General features: G+C 41.7%; 1 protein-coding gene across 1 annotated transcript in view; it reads right to left on the reverse strand.

Annotated features, from left to right (window-relative positions):
* LOC122551910 overlaps positions 1–15,078 on the reverse strand; it is a 162,593-nt gene that overhangs the window by 26,058 nt on the left and 121,457 nt on the right. Inside the window, exons 30-34 of the mRNA XM_043694478.1 lie at positions 9,412–9,543; positions 6,558–6,689; positions 4,395–4,526; positions 3,094–3,213; positions 1,136–1,255 (exon numbers count right to left, since the gene is read on the reverse strand). Of these exons, the coding sequence (XP_043550413.1) occupies positions 1,136–1,255; positions 3,094–3,213; positions 4,395–4,526; positions 6,558–6,689; positions 9,412–9,543 (636 nt within the window). The remainder of the gene's footprint in view (positions 1–1,135; positions 1,256–3,093; positions 3,214–4,394; positions 4,527–6,557; positions 6,690–9,411; positions 9,544–15,078) is intronic.

The raw sequence follows: 15,078 nt of genomic DNA on the forward strand, positions 1-15,078 counted from the left end.
GTTAACCTAATTTGAGATTGGACAGCCCAAACTGGCAATAACTCTGTGGAGGAGGAATTCCTCGATTAAAAATCTGATGCTTTTTAGACTCATGCATTGAGAAACCAGTCAGAGGTCAGGTGATCCTAGAGTGTTTGTTGTGCAATGAGAATGTATTAATTAAGTGTTATTTCATACAGATTGTCAGAGAAGAGCTGTTATGAAATGGTAGAATTGTTTATTAAGATGGAGTGTGAAGGTATTGACTTTGAAATGTGGGTTCTGAAATGTAACTGAAAGGAACTATGAGGTTCTGAGATCGGAATTGGCAATGATGGATTGGGAAACCTTACCAAAAGAGTAGGCAGTGGATAGGCTATGGTTAATATTGACGGATTCTATGCACGAATTACAATGATTGCTCACACGAACCTAGCACAAGTATAAAGCAGGCAATGTGACTTAACTGGGCAGTAGAAAAACAACACAATCATGGAGACTTTTGATTGGAAGAGGAGATGTAGAAAATCGCCAGAAAATTCAGCAAGGCTGAGGACTCAAAGCAGTTTGGAATTCAATGAAAAAGAACAATAGCATGGATCAATCAGGGGAATAATAATTATCACAATAAACTTGGAGGGAAAACAGAAAACTCTCAGAAACAGATGAGAGGATTCCTGTTGTCGGCATCTCCCACCAAGACATGCTCCAAATTCAAAGGTTCATCCAGCTGGCCCACCCGTCTACAAAGGACTTGGTGTTTCAGTCTGCACATCACTGTTACATGTCGTATATGTGACTGACTGCACAGAGAACACTTCAACACCTCTTTCCCTCCCCATGTCCTGTCGCAGATATCTTGAGTAGTCTAGGTCTTTCGATCTGCTGCCTCAAACTATAATCGATAGTAAAATGCTGATTAGTGATCTGGGGCAGGAACTCAAGAACACCCTGTTTAATTTAAACAAAACCCGGAAGAAAATAAAATTCTGAAATGATGCTGATGGGGTTATGATTAAACTGCATTGTGCTGCACATGTACAAAATTACTGCACACACACCCTGACTCATCAACCTCAAACAGGTTTTAGTGATGTTCCCCATTGGTAACTCCTTTCAATGTTGAATTATTGCTGTGAAGGAAGCTAATAATTACCTGAGCGGCTGAGGTTTGTGCAGAGCTCTCTTCTGCATCATCTTGGTTTCCATCCCCCTCTGGATTTATGAATGTTGCTGATGAGTTCACACCCACACTGCGTCGTCTTGATAAATATCTCTGATTTGACAAATAAGAGAGAATTTGTTGTCTTCTACATGAGTGGGATGTGAACACTATTCAGCATTTGTTGCCCTTCTGCAATTGCCCTTGAGAGGGCAGTAATGAGCCTTCATCTGGAACTGCTGCAGGGCAGGGCTTCGGGAATACCCACAGTCCGTCAAGAGAGGGAGATTCAGATCTTGACCAAGCATCAGGGAAGGAACACAGATTGGTTCCAAGTCATCACTGTGTATGTCATTTATTTAGCAATAATCAGACCTCACTAGTACCCTGTTCCAAACATATTCAAAAGAGCTAAATTCCTGAAGAGAAGTGAGAGTTTCTGCCCTCCTATTGCCTATTTGTTTAATCCTCTTGTTTAATTCTTTCTCATTCACCGCTGCTACTGTTTTAGGCCTATATACAAGCCCCACTAAAGTTTCTGCACCTTGGTAACACACCCACACAACAAAAAATGTCGTATTATGTTTTCCTAAAACAATATCCTCCCTGACCGACAACACTAGCCCCCCTCCCATCCCCATTTATCTGACCAAACAATATATTGAATACCATTGGAGGTTCAGGTTTCCATCCTTGTAGTTAACATGCAGTTAACTCTCCATAATGGCAACTATATTATAACTGTGGATATAGCTTGGCATTGGTATCCTTGTTAGACACATGCAATAAGTGCACGGATGTGATGATGGGGTGACAACATTAGTTGAACTCTGGACTGGATAAAAGGAACTGCCAATAACACCATGGAGGAATAATTCCTGGATTATATACCTGATGGTCTTTCGACTCCCACATGGAGGTATCAACCAGAGATCAGATGATCAGAGGCTGTTTATTGTGCAGTGAGAATGGATTAATTAACAAGGTTGTTTTTCTGCAGTACGTTAGTGAAATGATACAAAATGATAAAATGATACAATTGTTTGTGAAGATGGAGAGGAAGACATTGTGAAACCAGGATCCTGGAATATAAACCAAAGAAACAATGAGGGTATGGGATTTAAGTTGGCACTGATGGATTGGGGATCTTAATGAAATAGGTGGCAGTGGTTAGGTAATGGATAATAATGAAGCATTGTTTACATGAATTTCAATAATTATTGATACTATTTTAGTATAAATATAAAAGAGATGATGTGCCTTTACCATGCATTACAAAGAAAAGGTAAAGCATCTTTTGGTTGAAAGAGGAGATATAAATGATCAGCAGAAAAACTAGCAAAGCCTCGACCTCAGACGGGGAGCAGTTTGGGATGGAGCAAAATAGTCCGAAAGAATGGATGAATGGGGGGACAATAATCTTGCAGGGAACATAGAAAACTCTCAAAAACAGATGAAGGGATTCCTACTGTCTCACCATTCACCCCAACAGGCTCCATAATTAAAGGTTCATCCATCTAGCCCACCCCTTTACAGACCATGAGAGTGCTTGGCTTTTCAGTATGCACAGCCCACACATTACACTGTTACACACTGTATCAATGAAAGACTGAACAGAGCACCTCTCAAACCCTCTCTCCAACCCCATGGCCTGTTCCAAATATCTACAAAAACTAATGTCTTTTGATCTGCTGCCTCTAACTATAATTGATAATAAAATGCCAAAAGTGATCTGAGGCAGTAACTCAAGAAAACCCTGTTTAAGTGGAACAAAACCGAAAGAAAACTAAATTCTGAAATGACGTTGAAGAGATTATGAATAAACTGCATGGTGCTGCACACACACTCTGACCCAACAACCTCAAACAGATCTTAGTGACATTCTCCATTGGTAACTCTTTTCAAGGTTGAATTATTGATGTGCGATCCCAGTTTGTGAAGTTAATAATTACCTGAGCGGCTGAGGTTTGTGCGGAGCTCTCTTCTGCATCATCTTGGTTTCCATCCCCCTCTGGATTTATGAATGTTGCTGATGAGTTCACACCCACACTGCGTCGTCTTGATAAATATCTCTGATTTGACAAATAAGAGAGAATCTGTTATCTTCTACATTAATGGGCTGTGAACACTATTCAGCATTTGTTGCCCTTCTGCAATTGCTCTTGAGAGGGCAGTAATGAGCCTTCATCTGGAACTGCTGCAGGGCAAGGCCTCAGGAATACCCACAGTCCATCAAGAGAGGGAGATTCAGATCTTTGACCAAGCATCAGGGAAGGAACACAGATTGGTTCAAAGTCATCACTGTGTATGTCATTTATTTAGCAATAATCAGACCTAACTAGTACCCTGTTCCAAACATATTCAAAAGAGCTAAATTCCTGAAGAGAAGTGAGAGTTTCTGCCCTCCTATTGCCTATGTGTTTAGTCCTCTTGTTTAATTCTTTCTCATTCACCGCTGCTACTGTTTTAGGCCTATATACAAGCCCCACTAAAGTTTCTGCACCTTGGTAACACACCCACACAACAAAAAATGTCGTATTATGTTTTCCTAAAACAATATCCTCCCTGACCGACCACACTAGCCCCCCTCCCATCCCCATTTGTCTGACCGAATAATATATTGAATACCATTGGAATTCCAGGTTTCCATTCTTGCAGTTAACATGTACTTCACTCTACATAATGGCAAATATATTATAACTGTAGCTATAGCTTTGCACGGGTATCCTTGTTAGACACATGCAATAAGTGTATGGATATGATGATGGGGTGACAACATTAGTCTAATGTTGTGGACATTAGATGGGTGGACATCCATCCAGCCCACCCATTTACAGACCATGAGAGTGCTTGGCTTTTCAGTCTGCACAGCCCACACATTACACTGTTACACACTGTATACATGAAAGACTGAACACACCACATCTCAAACCCTCTCTCCCACCCCATGCCCTTTACCAAGTATTGACAAATATTAAGGTCTTTTGATCTGCTGCTTCTAACTATAATTGACAATCAAATGCCAAGAGTAATCTGAGGCAGTAACTCAAGAACATCCTGTTTAAGTGGAACAAAACCAAAAGAAAATAAAACTCTGAAATGATGTTGAAGAAATTATGAATAAACTGCATTGTGCTGCACACACACCCTGACCTATCAACCTCAAACAGATTCTAGTGACATTCCCCATTGGGAATTATTTTCAATGTTGAATTATTGATGTGTGATCCCAGTTTGGGAAGTTAATAATTACCTGAGCTGCTGAGGTTTGTGCGGAGCTCTCTTCTGCATCATCTTGGTTTTCATCCTCCTCTGGATTTACAAATGCTGCTGGTGAGGGGCTCAATGTGTTCACATCCACACTTCGTCGTCTTGATAAATATCTCTGGTTTGATAAATAAAAAGAGAGGATTTGTTTTCTTGTACATCAATGGGATGTAAACAATAGTGAGAATTTATTGCCCCTCCCTGATTGCCCTGGAGGGGGCAGTTGTGAGTCAGAATCTTGAACTATTCCAGGACAGGCTTTTAGGAATACCCAGAGTTCAGTTCGAGAGGGAGATCCAACTCTTTGATGCAACAACAGGGAAGGAACACACATTGTGTATTATTAAACAAAATACTCTGTGCTGACTTTGAACCAGACTGTTTGGGAGTCTATCTACAAGTCCCATCAATGTTTCTGCCCCTCAACATTTCACTCACTCCCCAAAAATTCCATGTTATGATTTTCCAAGCCAATATCCTCCCTTAATGCCAATGTTACCTCACCTCCTTTCCCTATTTGTCTGTCATTACATAATTTTGAATACCGTTGACATTACCATTTTCATCCTTGTTTAACCTGCAGCCATATCTCCGTAACTGCAACTCTACCATAACCGTAGATATCTTTTGGCATTGGCTGCATTGTTAGACACATGCAATAATTGCAAGAATGTGATCATGGGTAACATTAACCTAACTCGAGATTGGACAGCCCAAACTGGCAATAACACTGTGGAGGAGGAACTCCTGGATAAACAGTCTGATGCTTTTAAGACTCATTCATTGAGAAACCAATCAGAGATCAGATGATCCTAGATTTTTGATGTGTTTTGAGAATGGATTAATTAACAGCTTTGTTTCCGAGATTTCGTTCGCGAAGGGCAAGGAAAAATGACAGAATTGCTTATTAAGGTGAAGAATGAAGATATTGACTTTGAAATGTCGGTTGTGAAATGTAACTGAAAGGAACCATGAAGTTCTGAGATCTGAGTTGCCAATGATGGATTGGGAAACCTTACCAACAGAGTTGGCAGTGGATAGGCTACTGTAATATTGACAGATTGTATGTATAAATTACAATGGTTCCTCACATGGACTTAGCACAAATATAAAGCAAGAAATGTGGCTTAACTGGGCATTATAAACACAACACAATCATGGAGACTTTCGATTGGAAGAGGAGTTATAGAAGATCGGCTAAAAATCAGCAAGCCTGAGGAGTAGGAGCAGTTTAGAAATCAGCAAAAATCACAACAGAATGTATTAGTTGGGGGAATAATAATTATGACTAAAACCCTGCAGGGAACATAGAAAACTCAGAGAAGTGTATTAGATGATTCCTGTTGTCTCCAACATGGACTCTGATAGGCTCCGTATTCAAATGTTCATCTATCTAGCCCACCCTTTTATGGACCATGAGGCGTTTGATGTTTCAGTATACACAGCCCACACATTACAATGTTACACATTGTATACATGAAAAATGGAACAGAGCACATCTCAGACACCCCCCCTCCCACCCTATGCCCTGTTCCAAGTATCGGCAAAAATCCAGGTCTTTCGATCTGCTGCCTCTAACTATAGATTAGATTCCCTCTAGTGTGGAAACAGGCCCTTCAGCTCAACAAGTCCACACCAACTCTCCGAAGAGTAACCCACCCAGACCCATTTCCTTCTAACTGATGCACCGAACACTATGGATAATTTAGCATGGCCAATTCACCTGCACTGCACGTCTTTGGATTGCGGGAGGAAATCGGGGCATCTGGAGGAAACCCATGAAGACACAGAAAGAATGTGCAAACTCCACACAAACAGTCACCCAAGGCTGGAATCAAACCTGGGTACCTGGTGCTGTGAGGGAGCAGTGCTAACCATTGAGCCATCGTGCCACCTAATAATAATTGAAAATAAAATGCCAAGAGCGATCTGAGGCAGGAACTCAAGAACACCCTGTTTAAATGATACAAAACCAAAAGAAAATTAAACTTTGAAATGACGTTGAAGAAATTATGAATAAACTGCATTGTGCTGCACACACACTCTGACCCAACAACCTTAAACAGATGTTAGTGACATTCCCCATTGGTGACTCTTTTCAATATTGAAATATTGATGTGTGATCCCAGTTTGGGAAGTTAATAATTACCTGAGCTGCTGAGGTTTGTGCGGAGCTCTCTTCTGCATCATCTTGGTTTTCATCCTCCTCTGGATTTACAAATGCTGCTAATGAGGGGCTCAATGTGTTCACATCCACACTTCGTCGTCTTGATAAAAATCTCTGGTTTGATAAATAAAAAGAGAGGATTTGTTTTCTTGTATATTAATGGGATGTGAACGTCATTGAGCATTTATTGCCTCTCCCTGATTGCCCTTGAGAAGGCAGTTGTGAGTCACCATCTTGAACTACTCTAGGACAGGGCTTTAGGAATACCCAGAGTTCAGTTCGAGAGGGAGATCCAGGTCTTTGATGCATCAACAGTGATGGAACAAACATTGGTTATTATTGAACAAAACACTCTGTGCTGACTTGTAACCAGACTGTTTGGGAGTCTACATCCAAGTCCCATCAATGTTAAACCTCAACATTTCACTCACTCCCCAAAAATTCCATGTTAAGCTTTTCCAATCCAATATCCTCCCTTAAAACAATGTTATCTCACCTCCTTTCCCTATTTGTCTGACATTCCATTATCTTGAACACCGTTGACATTACCATTTCCATCCTTGTTAAACCTGCAGCCATATCTCTGTAATTGCAACTATACCAGAACCATGGATATCTTTTGGCATTGGCTGCATTGTTAGACACATGCAATAATTGCAAGAATGTGATCATGGGTAGCATTAACCTAACTCGAGATTGGGCAGCCCAAACTGGCAATAACACTATGGAGGAGGAACTCCTGGATTAACAGTCTGATGCTTTTTAGACTCATTCATTGAGAAACCAATCAGAGATCAGATGATCCTAGAATTTGTATTGTGTTTTGAGAATGGATTAATTAACAGCTTTGTTTCCGCAAGTCCGTTTGTGAAGAGCAAACATAAAATGACAGAATTGTTTATTAAGATGGAGAGTGAAGATATTGAAATGTCGGTTGAGAAATGTAACTAAAAGGAACTATGAGATTTGGAGATCTGAGTTGGCATTGATGGATTGGTTAACCATACCAAAAGTGTTGGCAGTGGATAGGCTACTGTTAACATTGACGGACTGTATGCATGAATTACAATGATTCCTCACACTGACTTAGCACAAATATAAAGTAAGCAATGTGGCTTAACCCTGCATTAGAAAATAAACAATTATGGATGTTTTTGATTGGAAGAGGAGATATGGACCAAGCATCAGGGAAGGAACGCAGATTGGGTTCCAAGTCATCACTGTGTGTGTCATTTATTTAGAAATAATCAGACCTCACTAGTACCCTGTTCCAAACATGTTGAAAAGAGCTAAATTCCTGAAGAGAAGTGAGAGTTTCTGCCCTCCTATTGCCTATGTGTTTAATCCTCTTGTTTAATTCTTTCTCTTTCACCACTGCTTCTGTTTGAGGCTTATATACAAGCCCCACTAAATTTTCTGCACCTTGGTAACACATTCACGACAGAAAAAAGGCATATTATGTTTTTCTAAAATATATCCTCCCTGACCGATAACACTAGCTCCCCTCCTTTCCCTATTTGTCTGTCTGAACAATATATTCAATACCACTGGAGGTTCAGGTTTCCATCCTTGCAGTTAAGATGCAGTTAACTCTCCATAATGGCAACTATATTATATCTGTGGATATAGCTTGGCACTGGTATCCTTGTTAGACACATGCAATAAGTATACGGATGTGATGATGGGGTGACAACATTAGTCTCACTCTCGACTGGATAAAAGGAACTGCCAATAACACCATGGAGGAATAATTCCTGGATTATATACCTGATGGTCTTTCGACTCACACATTGAGATATCAACCAGAGATCAGGTGATCAGAGGCTGTTTATTGTGCAGTGAGAATGGATTAATTATCAAGGTTGTTTTTCTGGAATCCGTTAGCGAATAGCAAACATAAATGATACAATTGTTTGTGAAGATGGAGAGGAAGACATTGACTGTGAAACCAGGATCCTGGAATGTAAGCCAAGGAAACAATGAGGGTATGGGATTTAATTTGGCACTGATGGATTGGGGATCTTACTGAAATAGGCGGCAGTGGTTGGGTAATGGTTAATAATGAAGCATTGTTTACATGTATTTCAATAATTTTTGATATTACTTTCACACAAATATAAATCAGGTGATGTGTCTTTACCATGCACTACCAGAAACACTTAAAGTGATTTCCAGTTGAAAGAGGAGATATAAATGAACAGCACAAATGTTAACAAGCCTGAGGACCATGAGTAGTTCAAAATTCAGCAAAATTGCACAACAGAATGGATGAATGGGGGGACAATAATCTTGCAGGGAATATAGAAAACTCTCAAAAACAGATGAAGTGATTCCTGTTGCCTCCACCATTCACCCCGACAGGCTCTGTATTTACAGGTTCATCCATCTAGACCACCTCTTCACAGACCATGAGAGTGCTTGGTGTTTCAGTCTGCAAAGCCCACACATTACACAGTTACACGTTGTATATGTGTGACAGATTGCACAGAGACACTCAACACCTCCATTCCACCCCATGTCCTGTTCCAAGTATCATCAGAAATCCAGGTCTTTCAATCTGCTGCCTCTATTTGGTAATAAAATGCCAATTAGTGATCTGAGGCAGTAACCCAAGAACACCCTGTTTAATTTAAACAAAACAAAAAGAAAATAAAACTCTGAAATGATGCTGAAGGGGTTATGGACAAATTGCATTGCGCTGCACATGTACAAAATCACTGCAGATATACTCTGACCCATCAACCTCAAACAGGTTTTAGTAACATTCCCCCATTGGTAACTCTTTTCAATGTTGAATTATTGATGTGCGATCACAGTTTGGGAAGTTAATAATTACCTGAGCTGCTGAGGCTTGTGCGGAGCTCTCTTCTGCATCATCTTGGTTTCCATCCTCCTCTGGATTTACGAATGTTGCTGGTGAGAGGCTCAATGCGTTCACATCCACACTTTGCCGTCTTGATAAATATTTCTAATTTGACAAATAAAAATAGAGGAATTGTTTTCTTATACATTAAAGAGATGTAAACATTATTCACCCTCACTGATTGCCCTTAAGAGGGCAGTAGTGAGCCACCATTTTGAACTGCTGCTGGACAGGGCTTTGGGAATACCCACAGTTCAGTTAGAGAGGGAGATCCAGATCTTTGATGCAGCAATAGGGAAGGAGCAAAGATTGGTTCCAATTCTGCACAGAATGTTTGTTTAATAATAACCAAACCTCATGAGAGCCTTGTTTCAAATATGTTTAAAAGAGCTGAATTCCAGAAGGAAATGAGAGTTGCTCCCCTCTCATTGCATGTGTCTTAAATTTCTTATTCAATGCTTTCCCTTTCACTACTTCTATTTCTACTATATCCAAGCCCCATCAATGTTTCTGCCCCTCGACATTTTACTCACTTCCCCAAAAATTCCATATTATGATTTTCTAAGCCAACATCCTCCCTTGATGATAATGTCACCTCACTTTTCCTTATTTGTCTGTCCTTCCATTTCTTGATTACTGCCGACATTTCTATTTCCATCCTTGCTTAATCTGCTGCCATGTCTCTGTAATTGCAACTATATCATAACTGTGGATCTTGATTTACACTGGGTGCATGCGATCATGGACAGCGTTAACCTAATTCGAGATTGGACAGCCCAAACTGGCAATAACACTGTGGAGGAGGAACTCCTGGAATATAAAGCTGATTTTTTTTTAGATTCATACATTGAGAAACCATCCAGAGACCAGATGATCCTAACACTGTTTATTAAGAACGGATTAATTAACAATGTTGTTTTCTGGAGTCGTTAGGGAAGGGCAAACATGAAATGATAGAATCGTTTCTTCTGATGAAGAGTGAAGACGTTGCCTCTGAACCTAGAGTCCTGAAATGAAATGAAAGGGAACTAATGAGGGTATGAGGCCTACATTGGCAATGGCAGATGGGGGAAACTGTACAAAAATAGTTGGCCTTGGAAAGGCTATGGTTAATATTGAAGGATTGTGTACATGAATTGTAACAATCATTCACACTGATTTGACACAAACATAAAGAGGTAATGTGGCTTAATCATGCATTGTTAAAGCAAATTAAAGAGGCTTTCGATTTAAAGAGGGGATATAAAAGATCAGCAGAAAAATCAGCAAGCTTGAGGACTAGGAGCAGTTTAGAATTCAGCAAAATAGCACAACAGGATGGATCAATAGGGGGAAACCAAAGTTTCACAGTAAAGTTGCAAGAACATAGAAACTTCTCAGAAATGAATTAGGGGAGTCTCCTTGTCTCAATCCTCCGTCCTGACCGACTCCATGTTCAAAGGATCATCCTTCTAGCCTACTCCTTTACAGACCAAGAGAGGTCTTGGCGTTTCTGTCTGTACATCCCAACATTACACTGTTACATGTTTTTTTATGTGAAAGACTGCACAGAGCACACCTTAAACTCTCCCTCCCAAATCACACTCTGTTCCAAATTGGATGAGAAATCCAGGTCTTTCAATCTACTGCCTCTAATTATATTTGACAATAAATCTGCTGATGAATGACGTGAGGCACTAACTGACGAACACACTGGTTAAATTAAACAATACGAATTAAGATTAAACTCTGAAATGACACTTAGCGGTGATGAAAGAACTGCATTGTGCTATGCATGTACGCAGTCATTACACACATGCCCTGACCCATCAACCTCTCCCAGATACTATTGGTAACTCATTTCAATGTTGAATTATTGATGTGCGATCCCAGTTTGGGAAGTTAATAATTACCCAAGCTCGGCAAAGGTGGGTACTGCAGATGCTGGAGATTACAGTCAAGATTAGAGTGGTGCTGGAAAAGCACAGCAGGTCAGGCAGCATCCGAGGAGCAGGAGAGTCGACGTTTCGGGCAAAAGCCTAATGAAGGGCTTATGCCCGAAACGTCAATTTTCCTGCTCCTCGAATGCTGCCTGACCTGCTGTGCTTTTCTAGCACCACTCTAATTACCTGAGCTGCTGAGGTTTGTGTGGAGCTCTCTTCTGCATCATCGTGGTTTTCATCCTCCTGTGGATTTACAAATGCTGCTGATGAAGGGCTCAATGCATTCACATCCTCACTTTGTTGTCTTGATAAATATTTCCATATTTGCGAATAAAAAGAGAGGACTTGTTTTATTATACATTAATGGGATGTGAATGCTATTGAGCATTTATTGCCCATCCCTGATTGCCTTTGAGAGGGCAGTAGTGAGCCACCAGCTTGAACTATTGCAGGACAGGGCTACAGGAATACCCACAGTTCAGTTAGAGAGGGAGATCCAGATCTTTGACGTAGCAATAGGAAAGACTAGTTCCAAGTCAGCATAGTGTGTGACATTTGTTCAGCAATAACCAGACCTCATTAGAGCCTTGTTCCCAACATGTTCAAAAGAGCTGAATTCCAGAAGTGAAGCGAAAATTAGGGCCCTTGTTTTGCTTGTGTCTCTAACCTCTTGTTTAATGCTTTCTCTTCCAGCACTGCTATTGTTTGGGGCTCAAATGTGACTTCCATAAAGTAAATTTAGAAGCTATTAGATCAAAAGAAACAGAAAAAGCAGCAAGCCTGAGGACTAGAAGCAGTTTAGAATTCAGCAGAAGAGGATTAAAAAATTGACCTAAAAAGGGAAGCTGAAGTGTGACAGTACACTTGTCTGGAACACACAAAATTAACTTACAAAAACTTCTATAAATAGGTGAAGAGAATAAAATCAGAGGAGATAAATTTACGTCATTGTATTCCAGAAACTAGGTAATTGCAATGGAAAACAAAGAAATGGTAGAGAATTGTACTCCTACTTTTATACTCTCATTATTAAAGAGGGCACAAATAATTACCAAGAAATGTTAGACAAGGGACCCAGAAAATCAGTATTAAGGAAAAAAAATGATGCTATGGAAATTAACGTGGTTAAAGGCTAATAATCCTGATAATTTACATCCCTGCCTATTAAAGGGAGTGGCCTTGGAAACACTAGATGCTTTGGTGGTCATCTTCTCCAAGTCTACAGGCTGTGGAGCAATTCCTACTGATTGGAGGGCAGCGAATGCAACCCAACTATTTGAAAAAAAGGAGGAAGAGAAATAGCAGAGAATCACAGACCAGATAGCCTCACATCCATCATGGGGAAATGTGGGAGTCCATTCCAAAAGATACAACAACAGAATACTTGGAAAGTCTCAGACTCCTTTTCCCGTTCTCTTTACCCAGTGAATTATCAACTATGTCCAAACTGCTCCGTCTCTTGCCTGGAATTAAAATTAATCAACAATCTTCATTTCCAATTTTTGTCATTCGCTTACCTTCACCAAATCTATCCATGACACTTTGTATACCTAAATGTTATGACTCAGTTTCTGGGGATAAGTGACTATTAATGCTCATCACAGGTCCTCAGAGACACTTACAGCTCACTCGACTTTATTCCTTACATCATGCCTGCGGTAAGGACTCCATTACACTCTCTCAATTCCTTCATCTCCATTACCTTGTGCTGATGATGTACCTTCCACAATGGTACATCTGACATGTCTTCCTTCTCCTTCAATGCAGATTGCCCTTCACTGTGGTGGACAGGGTGTTCAACTGTGTCCAACCCATTCCCTGAGTTTCTACTGTCACTCCTCCCCCTCCCTCTCAGAAACAGAATATGCTCCATATTCAAAGGATCATTCTTCACCATAACCACCTCCTCCTATGTGATGCTACCAACAAACATATCTTCCTCACGCCTCTCATCCACTACCTGGCCCAGTGTCTCTGTGGTGCCAATGCAATATATTTGAGTATATGATTGCCACTATAATAGTTACATCTGCCCTATTCCTGGTCTATGAAGTGGGCCATTCAACCAGAAAACCCCTCCCTGTTTCGTTCCTTTCTTCTCTCATGGGATTGGGGTGTCATTGACAAAACCAGCATTTGTTGCCCATCCCTAATTGAACTTGACATGAGCGGCTAGTTGGGTCATTTCAGAGAGCAGTGAAGAGTCAACCATCTTACTGTGGATGTGGAGTGATGTGTAGGCCGGATTAAGTGAAGGTGTCAAATTTCCTTCCCTCAAGAGTATTGGTGAATCAAATAGATTCTTCTGAGAATTAACAATGGTTTTATGGCCTTGATTACTCAAACAAAGTTTTAGTTTTGATTTTAAATTCTAGCTGCTGTTGTGGTGGGATCTGAACCCAGGCCCCCAGACCACACACCTGAAATTCTGAATTACTGCTCAGTTACATTGCCACTGCGCCACCAAAAAGATTTGCTGCCTTTAAGAGGCCTCACAGGTGGAGTGAATCCACATCTTCGAGCCCACCCCTTTACAGGCCATAAGAGCGTTTGGCGTGCAGTCTTACCTGGCAGGGGAATATACCATCATCACCAAGGTGGTTCTCGGCCTTTTGGCTGTAGTTCCTGAGGACCAGAGGAAGAGATTCTGCTCGAGTGCTGCAGTTGTGACGCAGCGGACGTGTGCTGGTGGGGAAGAAACCACGGGGATCGTGTTGCGAGTCGTCGGAGTTGCTGGAGACTATCGCTGGATCGTGATTTGATTTTGGAGGATCGTTTGGTTGTGCTGACCTGCTATTGGTGGATCTTTATGCTGGCTTTAGCCTATCGCCAATTCAGAGACCAGCCAACCTCAGAGCTATGGCCTCAGCAGCCGCTCGCAGCCCTGGCCAGGGCATTCGCAACACACTCTGGGTGACTGTGAAGAAGGTAGAGGGTTGTACACCGGTGGATCGCATCCTGTTTATTAAGAAGGTACTGCTGGGATGCTGTGGGTTCGCTGCAGCGGACGTGTATTGCCTCCAGGATTTCCCTGGGGCAGGCTACATTGATGTGACCTTCAGAAGTGTGAAGCAGTGCGAACAGCTCCTCTTCAAGGAGAAGGAAGGGGAGCCGCTGTTTTCCATCTTGTCGGCAACCCCATTGTGTGTGCTTCCTGCACAGAGGAATCGGGTTGTTACAATCCATATGTACAACCCCTATGTTCCAGCGGCTGATGTCCTGACCTTCCTGGGAAGGTACGTCCAAGTTGAGGGAGAAGCCACCGATGTGATCGACCCCTTTGGGATCTGGACCAGTAAGCGGCAGGTCAGGGTGACTCTGAGGGTCGATGACAATGGGAACATTCTCCACCCACCCTCGAGCTTCGCAATTGGAGGCAGCAGAGGCTACCTGACATATGCAGGGCAGCCAAAAGTGTGCCGAGCCTGCGGGAAGTCGGGACATGTGCTGGCGGATTGCAAAGTGACCATCTGCAGGAACTGCAAACAGGAGGGTCACCTGACTAAGGACTGTCAGGAAGAAAAGAGCTGCAACCTGTGCGGAGAGGCGGGCCACATGTACAAGACCTGCCCAAGACGGGGGGGCCCCACTTACGCACAGATGGCTGGAGATGGCAATGCGAGCCGTGGACCCCCAAAGACCAGTAACGTCCACCTAGACAGCAGGGAAACAGAGTCTGGTGGCACCCAGAAAGAAGAACAGGCCGGAGTGGAGGAGG

The sequence above is a fragment of the Chiloscyllium plagiosum genome, chromosome 7 (assembly GCF_004010195.1).
Source record: "Chiloscyllium plagiosum isolate BGI_BamShark_2017 chromosome 7, ASM401019v2, whole genome shotgun sequence".
Taxonomy (NCBI): Eukaryota; Metazoa; Chordata; class Chondrichthyes; order Orectolobiformes; family Hemiscylliidae; genus Chiloscyllium; species Chiloscyllium plagiosum.